Source organism: Drosophila innubila, assembly GCF_004354385.1.
Source record: "Drosophila innubila isolate TH190305 chromosome 2L unlocalized genomic scaffold, UK_Dinn_1.0 4_B_2L, whole genome shotgun sequence".
NCBI lineage: Eukaryota > Metazoa > Arthropoda > Insecta > Diptera > Drosophilidae > Drosophila > Drosophila innubila.
The window spans coordinates 23,648,525-23,661,141 of record NW_022995372.1 but is presented as its reverse complement, the minus strand read 5'-3'; the positions used below and the strand labels follow the sequence as shown (position 1 = coordinate 23,661,141).

Sequence of the window (12,617 nt, the reverse complement as noted above, 5' to 3'; positions counted from 1 at the left end):
CCTCAATTAATTTGAATGGGTTAGAAGAGTGTTCTTGAAAAATCATATGATTAAGAACTGAATGAGTACAAACGGAGAGGAATTACAGATTTATCAGCTAGTTTATTCAAGTTTCAAGTTATTCACATAATTGCATGAGTTTTTTTTTTTCGATCGAGCTCAGTTCATTGAGAGCACTGTTAAAAGCTACATCTTATTTTAAGTTTCATGATGAATTACTTTGTGCTGGGAATTTTTATATTTCTTCTTTTGGAATCTTTTGTTTATACGGTACGTATACTCGATAAGAAGTTTTATAAAATAATAGTTGTGTAATTTTACAGCAAGAAGTAGAAGTTGTGGTAGAGAACAAAGATAATCAATGCGATGCCTACTGTTTCAAAGTGTTAAGACCCATGCTAGAACACATATCTGTAATGCAGGAACGTTGGGAATTCTGTAATTCAAGTAAATTGGCCAACACCAGCTCCAGGTTGGATAAAATTGAGAGTCAGTTGGTGGCACAGGAGGCAAAGGATGTCAGTTATGCAGCAGCCATCGAGGAAACAAAAATGAAGTTGTTGGAACAGAAAAGTTTAATCGAAAACCAAAAAAACATAAACAGAAAACCATTTCAGAAAGTTGGATCTAAATATTATTACATTGAGGAAATACAGCAACTCAATTGGTTTGGAGCGGCACATAAATGTCTGGAATTCGGGGCTCACCTGATCAGTCTGGATGACCAACAGGAACTGAATGCAATCAATTCGAAACTGAATCCCGTAAATGCGTATTGGACTGATATCAATGACCTCAGCGAGGAGGGGACCTTCCTCTCACTGACGTCGGGCGTGAGGGCAAAATTTTTAAACTGGAGAACCGGGGAACCCAATAATGCCGATAGGTCCGAGCATTGCGTTTATTTATTTGGCGCATATTCCCACATGAATGATTTCAAATGCAGTTCACCAAAGTATTTCATTTGTGAGTCATTTGATGCATAACCAGTCAATGCTGGTATTCGCAAATATTAAAAATACCTATATTAAATTAAAGACAAAAGCACACATCTTCTAATGGAATTGTTTTGTTTCTCTGGAATCTATTCTGAAAATGATTTACACTTTCTACAGGCACATAACATATTATAATAATTGTTTGAATATTCATTAGAGTTAGAATTCTTAAGAGTTTATTTAAGTATACATATCGCAACCTGCAAAGCTGCTTATTATGTTATCAACTTCAAGTATAATTTATGGTTAAATACATATAAAACTCGAATGTGATAATACAATTATATATATATATGAGTATCTGGGCTTAACCGACTCGCTACGGAGGTTGTTGACCTGTCAAAGTTTAAAGAGGGCCATTTCTATTCATGGTAATGGTAATGCTTTCACCCGCAGCTTTAAAGTAATTAATTTGTATATTCGCAAATTGATTTTAGGTCCTAAAACCAGTAGCAGCAATTTCGTATGTGGAATCGAGAATCGAGTATATTAATTTAAAATTTAAATTTATTTTGCCCGCAGCTTTAAACTTCTAATTGAAGCTTGGCAATTCGATGCGAACTTTCATCGTAAGAAAGACAAACGTACTCAGAGTCTATCCACAAACTTATTTACGCTTATTTGCCAACAAATATTAATTCTAGCTAAGACGATGTTTTGACCAAATGCGAAGATCAGGTGGCCAAATTGGTTCAGCTTATGGTTGGAATTGACCTCTTACAGACAATTAGCAAATTGCTGTGACTTTTCCTTTTACTTTTATGAAGACCGCTTCAAGAAACCGGAGCAAAAGAGTTCCATAATTAAGTATTTGCACACCATTAAAGCAATGGGACACCGCATTTTACTTCGTATATACATATATGATATTAATATTCCATTCCATTTTCGGCGTCTTCTTCGCCATTCTTTTTAGCCTCTTTTGGCTCTTCCGATGATCTATGTGAACCGGGGTGAAACTTTTTCTTCTGCTCAAGCAGATGCGACCAAAGCGATCCGACCAAAATCCCAGCTCGAACATCTGCACAGGTTTAGTTAAGTTTTGTGCGTTTTCGAGAGCTGTTGTATTTCAAGATAGCTCCAGTATTTCCTTCTCTTTGAAATGCAATTGTTGACCTTTCTGATTTATGCTCTCATCATTGCCGTTGGTGTTGAGGGACGAGTGCGTGGTAAACAATATGACGATGAGCAGGATACAATTGTCGAGCTGCCCAAACTGGGCTCGATTCAGGGTAAAGTTGTCGAGACAGCCTGGACTAATCGAGAAGTGCTGCAGTTTGTGGATTTGCGATATGCCGAACCACCTACTGGACAATATCGTTTTAAGGTAGTCAGATCTTGTCGATCAAGAAATTAACGTGTGTTACAAAAACAAAATAATTTTCGACAAGTTAATTCTTATGTGTGTGCTCCACGAGATTTTTTTTTGGCAATTTCATTTTCAAACAACCAAAAGAGATGTCGGTGTTTCTGAATTGGGAGAAATGTAATTTTTGAGTATATGGTTTTTATAAGATACAGCTAAATGTATTATAATTGAATATTATCATATGTATAATAATTATTGGCATACATACTCGAATTAAAATATATAACACATTAATTGATATAAACTTAAAATGCATTTTATACCTTTCTATTGAATTTATTGGTATGAAATATAATTACGAAATAAATATAGAACAGAACGGATTATTGGCGATTATTAATTAATTACATATTATAATTACAAATTATTAATTTTCTGAATTTGTTCACAATTACTTTGCTCTTTCTCGTAGCCGCCGCGTCCTATAGAGCCCTGGGAAGATATGATGGATGCAACAGCCGAGAAGATTGGTTGTCCGTCTGTCGTCTCCATGGATTCGCTGACCAAACTGGATGACGTACTGGACGTGGAGGATTGTCTAACGATGACAATCACAACGCCCAATGTTACTGGAGCGTTTCCAGTACTCTTCTATATACATGGGGAATATCTCTACGAGGGCAGCAACTCGGAGGCACCACCAGATTACCTGCTGGAGAAGGATGTGGTGCTGGTGACACCACAGTACCGACTTGGACCTTTTGGTTTTCTCTCAACGAAGACTGATGAGATACCTGGAAATGCGGGCTTCCTTGACATCTTTCTCGCCTTGCAATTTGTGAAGCACTTCATCAAGTATTTTGGTGGAGATGCGAGTCGGGTGACGGTGGCGGGTCAAGTGGGTGGTGCGGCCATAGCGCATCTTCTCACACTGTCGCCGATGGTGCAACGTGGTCTTTTCAGTCAGGTGATCTATCACTCTGGCTCCGCCATTATGCCCATCTTTTTGGAGGATAATCCTCGAAAGCATGCCCAGGAAATTGCTCAAAAGACAGACTGCCAAATGGTCACTGTACGTGATCTCAACAATTGCCTGATGGAACTCAGTGCAATGGAACTGTTGAATGCCTTTATGGAGCATGCAGTAAATGAATCAGTTTATATATTGATCCACTTAATGATCTCAATTTTTTTTGTTAGCTGGAGAAATCAGATCTGGGAATTGGTCACACTGGCGGCATTCAGTTTACAATCGGCGGACCAAGTGGCGTCTTGCCCAGACATCCCTATGATCTCATGCTGGACTCCAACTTCTCCTATCCTGCCATGGGAGGATGTCCCAAGAATGCTGGAACTCGCGTGCTCAACGAGATTGTCGACAACGACTTTGAAGGAAAGATTCCCGATGATGAGTACAACACCTACAATTATATTGATCACATTATAAGGCAAGTTGTGGGCACCGATAAGACAATGCTCCTCACCAGCTTCATCACCCACGACTTTTTCAATCGCCAGCTACTCGAGAATGGCACCTTCGATATGCTGATACCAAGACTTATTGATGTAAGTATGAAGATTGCGCAGCCATCGCAATTAGGAGTTAGGATTAAAAAAATTAAACCTTTATGATATTTTCTTTAATGTTTATTCTATATAATCAAGGACATAATATTTTAAAATAGCTTATCCTGGAAACAGGATAAACCTTTGTTTACAAAAGTGTTTTCATTAGGAAAGTAGGATCATATCACATGTGATTGGATAAAATCAAGCCCCATTTGCGAAAATTTTTAAATATCGTGTGTCGTGTATCGCTTACCTTAAATTATCTGGCAAATATCTCCGCAAATATATACAAGAAAAATTTAATATTGTGGGTGCAGACGCTGTTGGTATTTATGAACACATTTGCATAAAATACAAATTTCGAAAAAATTCGCTTGCGTAATTTTCCCAAAAAAAGGTTTGAAATAATTTGTTTATCCTACTTTGGGCAACACTGATTTACATCATCTAAATTTAACAATTCGCAAATGCAAGGAGTACAAAAAAAAAAAACAAAAGTCCCAAAAAAAAAAAAAAAATACTTAAAACGGTCTAACCATACTAAATAATAAATAAAATAAAAAATGTTAATTCTCATAGAGTTATTTTCTGATTATAAAAAATTATTGTAATTTAATTATAACTTCATAACTGTATATTCAGCTTTTTTTTGCTTAAAATCAACAAATAATTGTTATTTTATAATTTATGTTCTAAAAATAGTTACAATCATTACGTTTTCTGATATTACTTATATTGAATTTATCTGCGATTTCAGGTGGCGGGCACATTGAACCACAAGTTGCCTGTGTTGCTGGCGCTCAACATGAACAACAAACACAATCCGGACAACACGTTTCTCTATTCCTTCGACTATGCCGGGGAGTTTAATCGTTATCGGGAAATGGATGAGGAGACGAACATGCAGAGTCCTTTTAAGGCAGGCGTATCCCTGACCGATGAGGCGCTATATCTCTTCCCCTATCCCGAGCACGTTCAGCGTCTTAGTCCTCCCGATGAGGCAATGGCACGTCGCATGGTTGACCTGTGGACTAACTTTGTCATCACCGGCAATCCTCTAGGCTCCTACAAAGCAGGATACTGGCCACCCATGACAACCCTCTATGGTCCCTACATGAAGATTGATGAAACGCTCACGATTGGTGGGAACTACTTCAATGAGTTCTCGGCCACCCTGCGGGATGAGGATCAGGGTCATAGTCTAGTACGAGAGGTCTATTATCTTCGCAACCGTTCCGGCCAGAAGATTCAGGCTCAGTCTCAATACCAGGCTATTAGCAGGACTCAGCGCAGGAAGCAGGCGGCGATTGTGGCCAGCAAACTGAAGAAACTGCAGGTGAGAAAAAGTCTCGTGAAGCGACCAAATCGCAACAAGTTACGCTTTTAACTTAAGTTCAATTAGAATGGAAAATGTATTTAATAACGAATAAAATTATTTAAAAAAAAAAACATTATTTTTGACTAAGCAAAATTTGTATTTTGTTAAGAACACCTATTTTAAAATAGCTATTACTTATTATAAAAATATACTATATACGTGTATTTTATGATTCGAATTTTACTAGGCGTTGTCCTTAAATATTTGTATTGAAATATTTTATCATCCCCATCCAAACTTATCGCGACTCATTGTTACGATTTAAACATAGGATTTTAAGAATAAAATGGGTATAAAATTAAAAAAAATTGTAAATTAAATGATTTTTATTATTTGCAGAGGGAAATAAAATCAGCTTCTAGAAATCTGAGCAAATCAATAAACAGATTCAAACTTGACCGTTAAAAAGAAAACTCAAGAATTCACTCTTTCGGACTCAGCAGCAGCAACTCAAGGTCTAATATTTTCACTTACTCATATGTATTTTCACTTAAACTAAATTCTTTTTCGCCAGTTCTTTAGCTATTAATTTGTCTCTTTTCGCACTACTTGGCTCTTCATGCAGTTGTTAATTGGTTTGAGTGTGTGTGTATCAAACCAACTTTGTAATTAAAGCTCTTTGAATCGATATAATTTGAATCTATAAAACAATCTCTGTATCTTTGTTACTATTTAGGATTTCCGCTGTCAAGAGACTTTCAAGTATAATGACATTTTTCTGCAAATTACTATATGTCGAGAGAAATAAAACCAAATTAATAATTAATCAATTGCCTTAAGCCATTTTTATTAAACAATTTTACATTTTACCATATTACTGGCGGTCTCCACTCAGTAAGAGCTTTCAAGTAGGCTTCATAATTTCAATAGGCAAGTGGATTAGGACCATTGACATTGGGATCTTCAACTAGAATTTGACGTCTGCGCTGAGGATTGATTTGAGCTTCGGCATATTGGCGATAGTTGCTGTTTGGCAGTTCGTAGGGATTATTAATGGGTGCGTCTTCTTCTAGAGGATTTTGCTCTGAGCTGACATTAGCCTGCGGATTGTAGCGGCTTTCCTCCTGCCTCACCCATTCATTGTAAGCTTTTAAATAGTCTTCGTACGTTGGAAAGAGTTCTTGAACAGGACCTTCGGCTGGAGGTTGGTTTGGTTGTTGCTCTCGTTCTTGTTGCTCTCGTTCTAGTTCCTCTCGTTGTTGTTGCTCACGTTCCTGTTGCTCTCTCGCCTCTTGCTCTCGTTCTTCTTGAGATCGCTCCTGTTGCTCTCGTTCATGCTGTTGACGCAGTCGCTGCTCTCGTTGCTGTTCCGTTTCACTTGGCATGCCTCGTTGCCATTGATCTCGTTCTTGTTGCTCTCGTTCTAGTTCCTCTCGTTGTTGTTGCTCACGTTCCTGTTGCTCTCTCGCCTCTTGCTCCCGTTCTTCTTGAGATCGCTCCTGTTGCTCTCGTTCATGCTGTTGACGCAGTCGCTGCTCTCGTTGCTGTTCCGTTTCATTTGGCATGCCTCGATGCCATTGATCTCGTTCTTGTTGCTCTCGCTGTTGTTGCTCTCGTTGTTGTTGCTCTCGTTCCTGCTGTTGCCCAGTTTCATCTTCTCGCTGTTCCTGCTCACGTTCTTGTTGCTCTCGCTCTTCCTTCTGACGTCTCGCAATTTCTTCTCGCTGTTGCTGCTCTCGTTGCCGTTGCTCTCGCTCAAATTGTTCTCGCTGCATTTGCTCTCGTTGCAATCGTTCGTAGCGTTCTCTTTGTTCTCGTTTTTGTTCTTCTTCTTGACGCCATTGTTGTTCTCTTTGCTCTAGCTCATGTTGTTGCTGCCACGAAGGATTATATGCTGGCCGACTATAATCGGGCTGTTGTGGCGGTCTGTAATTATAGAAAGGACGCCTCGTTGTGGTTGTTGTGGTGCTGGTGACCGCGGCGGTGTTGGCAGTACTCAGATACTGCGGATAGAGATTGGGCACATAAATGCCCTCTCCAAAGTGTTGATCCAGTTCCAAGATGTTCTGCGGGGAGTTGGTAAAGCGCAGGAATGGACCATACTCAGAAGTTGCCCTGGGCCAGACATTTGAATTCGGGTTAGGAATACCACTCTGGGCAAAGTTCACCCACATGGTAACTAGAGCACGGGCCAGGGATTTATCTTCCGGGTTTAACTTGCTCGCCTCCTTCGGATAGGGAAACAGATAGACGCTGTCATCACTTAGTGAGGAATCCACACCAAATGGCAGGGGATTGTTCAGGTGTCCAAATCGATGATGCTCTCCACGATAGGCGAAGGTGTACAAATATGTGGGACTCTTCTTGTGGTATAACCTTATTGAATCAATAACTGGGCCGCGATACAATATGAGATTGCTCAGCTCGAGTAATCCCTGGATGACCTTCTGGGCGTTGGGATTGCGCATCTGGTCGGGGGTGAAGATTTCACGCAGCGCCAAATCGTGCCACATCTTGTGGTGCCGTGGAGCAGCTGTGTGACGTAGTACCACATTGATATAGTCGCTGATGTTCTGCGTCTGCAAATTACCAATCTGATCATAGAAACCTAATAGAAAGATGAAGGTTGTATTTTATATCGATTATTTGATGAAATATCTCTTCCAGCATTAAAATAAATACTTTTAATGTTCTTAAACAAAGGTTGTTAACGACTTAAGAAGTTTTAATATATTTCGTAAGAAGTGGAAAAACCAATGGATCTATTATATTGTGTAAGTACTCGAAATTTGGGTACGTACATTCGAGACCCGTGAAAAAGTCCATAAATACATAAACAAATTAAAAAAAAACATCTGCTATTTAAAATTTTACGGCTAGGGCTCGATGTCTAAGAAAAAAGTGATATGTTGCCTAGTGTTATCACATACTTACGTGACACAATGAAAGCACTTGCATCCTTTGTGGCGCCCACAATCATTGGCTTCGTCTTGTTGTTCTTGCTGCTGCTGGCCACCAGAGCTGCAGGATGTTCGGGCAGGAGGCCAAGAGCATCACCGACCACTAACTTGAAGGCACCCAGGGCAGGAAGACCACGTGGTTCGTTCTGTTGATGCAGTTGCTCAAACACGCTGACCAGTTGAGAGGTGCGCATCCGACTGAGACACTGGTAAAATAGTACCAGACTACGGGCGGGAAGAGGGCAATGGGCGAGCTGGGCAAATGTGGCAAGTGTCGCGAGTGGCGACTCATCGATGAGGTAAGGATTCAAGGCGGTGCCCGACTGCAGGATGAGCTGCTGGAACAAATGCTGTGTGCGTGGACTCAGGCTGAGAGCATGAGCTAAGGTCGCACCACCAGCCTGTCCAATTAAAGTCACCTGATTCGAGGCGCCTCCAAAGTAACGAATGTTGCGTTGCAACCATTCCAGGGCCAATTGCAGATCGGCCAAAGCAACATTGCCAGGCAGCTCGTTGCTCAGAGCACTGAGGAAGCCAAAGGGCGCCAATCGATAGTTAATGGAGACCAGGATCACATCGTGCTCCAGGACATAGTCGGGTTGTGCCTCCTCGGCGCCACCGTCGAACAGCATCTCGCCGTGGACAAAAACTAAGACGGGCAGCTGATTCGCTCCAGATGGAGCATAGATATTCAATGTGAGGCAATCGTCGACATTCTCGCCACGTGCCTCCGCCTCCTGCAGACGCTGCAGCTCGGGAAACTGCGCACAATTCGAACTTGACCGTGTGGCATCGATTTGAGCCTGATAAGGCACAGGAGTCGCCTGCTGGAAGCGTCCCAAGCCGCCGCCCACTTGAGCGTACCGCACGCCCAGATAGGCATCAATGCGTCGGTTTTTGATCACCTTGAATCCTTGCAATCCGTGGAGCACACCCACGCCAGGTATCTGGAGTCCATCAGTTGGCGGTGGCATCGCTGTCGTTGTGGCATCCACCTGCCAAGGCGCCGCCTTCAGTGGCTGTGGCGTGAACACACCCGCATTCCAGGCATCCCTCTCGCTATCATCGTGCACTTCATCGAAACCATTGGTGGGATGGGCGTGGCAGACGCCCACAATTAGCAGAAGCAACGGCCAGACGAGCTGCATGTTCTGATCTCGTTTGTGGCCAAAGTAAAACTGATTCTCGAAATGTGACAAGCACTCGGAAATCAAAAGTTCAAGCTTAATCTCGCATTTTGTCGCTTGAGACAGGGACAGTGATAGAGGCATAGACAGACACAGATAGAGATAGATTTATAAAAACAGTTAGTCAAGTAATTGTTTTGATTAAATTTAGAATTCGCATTAATAAATAATGCAAGAAACCACACTACTTTTTCTGATTTTGCTATATTATTTCTTATTAGTACTATATAAGCTATTCTTATTATATATTTAAAGAAATAAATCATGAGATCAATTGGTATTTAATATTTTAAATAATACATGGATTATCAAAACAAACACTTGACCTACTGTATATATATTTATACAAAAAGAAGACAAGACTTGGTAGTAACATTAAGTAGTTCTAGTTCTCGTTCTCGTTCGGGATGTTTGTATAAAGATGTCGCCAGTTTTAATCTCGTTGTTGTTGCTTTGTCGCCTATGTTTCTCTCTATCTATCAATGAAATGGTACAAGTGCCACTAACACTAGGTCTAAGTGTGGTGATAACCCCAGACAATCTATTTAAAATGTACTTAATTCAATAATTTAAAAAATTGTTAACAAAAACTCAATTACACAATTCACTAAGAAATAAGATCAAAAGTATTTAACCTTAATAAAAAGCATTCGAAAATTGTTTCATAATAAATGATGTATGTTATTAATATTCGTTATTATATCAGAAATTATTTTCTCTTAAGACGAATGTAGAAAATTCTGTCTTCTTCTGTTACCAAGTTAGAAAAATTCTTCAGTCCGACCTAAGAATGTTATAGATAAGATTAAGACTTTATTTCATAATCGACTTATTATCTATATCACAATTAATTACCCCTTGAGAGAAATTACAATCTGTGGAGTAATCCTCATCATCATTACCAGGTTAAACTTACTCTTCAGTCAGACCTATCCTTTATCTTTAATAATATCCCTTATTAATAAGAATAACAAATTGATTTCATAATATAATATTCTCTATATTTTCATTTATTAATCGTTTTTCGTTTTTAATGTTTTTTATTTTTTTTTTGTTGTTGTTTCAGTATGTTTCTATAATAATATGTTATAATTAAGAATCTTCATTTCATCTAAATATTTCAGTTATAATAGTACAATATAATAATTGTTAATAATATATTGTTTAATTTCTTTGTTTCTTTCTGATGTTCTTGTTGTTGTTGTTGTTGAATTTAACACTTGAATGCGCTGTTATGTTATTTTTTTTGTTGTTATCTCATTTCGTCAATCATCAATAATGATGATGTTTGTAATCGGTTATTATGAATTATGTTTAAATCATTGTAATTCGTATCTCTTTCATAATTCTCATTTCTTTAAGTATTTCAACAAATCTGTTTTTGACTTCGCTTAGTCTGGGTCAGATTGCATTTGGTTTGAGATTATACTTTAAGACTCGCACTTCTTTCTCTTTTTCTTCTCATATATTTATGTAAGTATTGATGTATTTATGTCTACATAGTTGCATGTATGTGTATGTAATTAAATCAATGTTCTAGGAAAGCTAAAAGCAGTTGTGTGTATGTGTTTGTGTATTGTTTTTTTTTTTTGTATAGTTTAGTTTAGATTTGCTTTATAAATCTTGATAATGCGTTAGCTCAAATAAATGTCATCATCATTGTCATCAAAAAATAATTTTCGAAACAAGTTTACGTATTTAAGGGCACAAACGTGTCTCGTGTTTTACTTTCGTCACTTGATGAAATCCTTAAAACCATTATTTTTTAACTGACGATACTTGTGCGTAAGTCCATAAATACACGTTTATGTGTCTATTTTCACATTTATATTCGCAATAAATCATCAATAAAGAAATGCCGAAGTTCCATTATCTGTTATTGGACAAATCTACAAGAGTGATTCAAAGACATAAATATGTATTCATTTTCATTCAAAACGTAAATGCATTTCGTTTAGGAACTTCTTAACAAATAATTGCATTTTAACAAATAATTAAATATTAAAGTTCTTACAATAAAATTTGTAGAAAAGAAATGTAAAGTGAGCTTAAGATAAACTAAACTATATTGAAGAAAAGTTATTAAAAAAAAAAATAATATACAATTTATGTATACCTCGTGATAATATAATTTTGTTTTTATATCATTGTTAATTTTTGTTTTTATTTATTTTTGTAGCTCAGTCTTTTTACTAACATTTGTTTTTCTTCAATTTTTATTGTTAATTAAATTGGAATGTTTTTTATAAGTATTTGTGTGTTTTATATATTATATGTTTTTAAGCGATTGTTTGAACTAAAAGATGTTCTATAGAGTGTGGCTTAAAGTGCGGGCGGCTGCGAGAACCGATTCATTCAAGTGGTTTGGGCTATGATATCGAACTGATCTCGATGCCCGAGATCCACAATAAATATGCATATATGTATTTATAAGTATTTATGTACGAGTATTATACAAAGTACAACTTAAGAGGGATTCCGTATCAGTTGTGTTTGTTTGTGTAGCTCTATAGTTGCTTGGAAGTACCGTTCATGTGTCTGTCTACGTATCGTAACTTATTTGATTAAATACATATTTATGTATATGTAGGGTTTTTGTTTCTTTATATACTCGTAAGTATTCTATTTCTCATTTTGTTTTTAGCGCTACATATTCAACAATTTGAATTTAAATTCACAATTTAATTTCAATTTCAAATTTAAATGTACCTTAAATATTTGTGTTAACGCTAAAGAATGCATAACATGCGTGTAGCTTCCTTAAACTGTTTCCTACGTATTTCCTGCAGTTCCATCAACCAAAAGTTGCACTTGCAGTACCATGTGTATGTGTGTTAGTGTGTCTGTGTTGTGGTCAAAATATATATACTATATATATTTATAGAGAAAATCGATTTTATGTTGTGTTTTGTTTCGAATGAAAGGTTATTTATTTGATCATTTTCAATGGATTTTGGTTTGTCAAGTATTTACAAAGTCTCATTTATAGTTACGTGTATGTTTTGTATGAATGTTTCGTATCGTATGTACTTTATTTTTGTTGCGTTATAAAATCTTAACATAATTATATAAATTGATTTCTCGCAAGTGTCGAAGTAAAATGCATTAATTACGATTGCAAGTCAACTAGCAGGCTACTTACAAATTAAAAAACCAAACGCAGTCGAATCCGATCCGAAACCAAATCCCTATCCATATTCGGGTACGGATAAGGGATTAGCAGGAGAGAGGCATTCGTTATCGTACTCTAATTATAAAACGATTAGGCATTTTAAT

At 37.6% G+C, this 12,617-nt stretch overlaps 3 protein-coding genes across 3 annotated transcripts; 2 read left to right on the top strand and 1 right to left on the bottom strand.

The window, feature by feature from the left end:
- The first annotated feature begins 174 nt into the window (after positions 1–174).
- LOC117780757 (accessory gland protein Acp29AB-like) lies at positions 175–1,059 on the top strand. The gene is made up of 2 exons (XM_034617401.1): positions 175–270; positions 324–1,059. Exons 1-2 carry the CDS (start codon positions 208–210, stop codon positions 984–986), a joined length of 726 nt encoding a protein of 241 aa, XP_034473292.1. The 5' UTR covers positions 175–207; the 3' UTR covers positions 987–1,059.
- Positions 1,060–2,100: 1,041 nt separating this feature from the next.
- LOC117781237 (glutactin) lies at positions 2,101–5,263 on the top strand. Its single transcript, XM_034617990.1, has 4 exons — positions 2,101–2,325; positions 2,780–3,451; positions 3,508–3,873; positions 4,634–5,263. The coding sequence occupies exons 1-4, from the start codon at positions 2,101–2,103 to the stop codon at positions 5,261–5,263; spliced, it is 1,893 nt and encodes a 630-aa protein (XP_034473881.1).
- Positions 5,264–6,013: 750 nt separating this feature from the next.
- On the bottom strand, positions 6,014–9,329 carry LOC117780276 (glutactin). The gene is made up of 2 exons (XM_034616730.1): positions 8,129–9,329; positions 6,014–7,802 (listed from the first exon to the last, which is right to left on the bottom strand). The coding sequence occupies exons 1-2, from the start codon at positions 9,300–9,302 to the stop codon at positions 6,118–6,120; spliced, it is 2,859 nt and encodes a 952-aa protein (XP_034472621.1). The 5' UTR covers positions 9,303–9,329; the 3' UTR covers positions 6,014–6,117.
- Between the last annotated feature and the right edge of the window lie 3,288 nt (positions 9,330–12,617).

Excerpts from the sequence above, each read along its gene's own strand:
- LOC117780276 (XM_034616730.1), bottom strand. The coding sequence starts at position 9,302 with ATGCAGCTCGTCTGGCCGTTGCTTCTGCTAATTGTGGGCGTCTGCCAC. Across the intron at positions 7,803-8,128 it reads AAGTGCTTTCATTGTGTCAC|GTTTCTATGATCAGATTGGT; the intron begins GTAAGTATGTGA and ends TCTTTCTATTAG.
- LOC117780757 (XM_034617401.1), top strand. The coding sequence starts at position 208 with ATGATGAATTACTTTGTGCTGGGAATTTTTATATTTCTTCTTTTGGAA. Across the intron at positions 271-323 it reads TGGAATCTTTTGTTTATACG|CAAGAAGTAGAAGTTGTGGT; the intron begins GTACGTATACTC and ends GTAATTTTACAG.
- LOC117781237 (XM_034617990.1), top strand. The coding sequence starts at position 2,101 with ATGCAATTGTTGACCTTTCTGATTTATGCTCTCATCATTGCCGTTGGT. Across the intron at positions 3,452-3,507 it reads ATGCCTTTATGGAGCATGCA|CTGGAGAAATCAGATCTGGG; the intron begins GTAAATGAATCA and ends TTTTTTTGTTAG. Across the intron at positions 3,874-4,633 it reads TGATACCAAGACTTATTGAT|GTGGCGGGCACATTGAACCA; the intron begins GTAAGTATGAAG and ends CTGCGATTTCAG.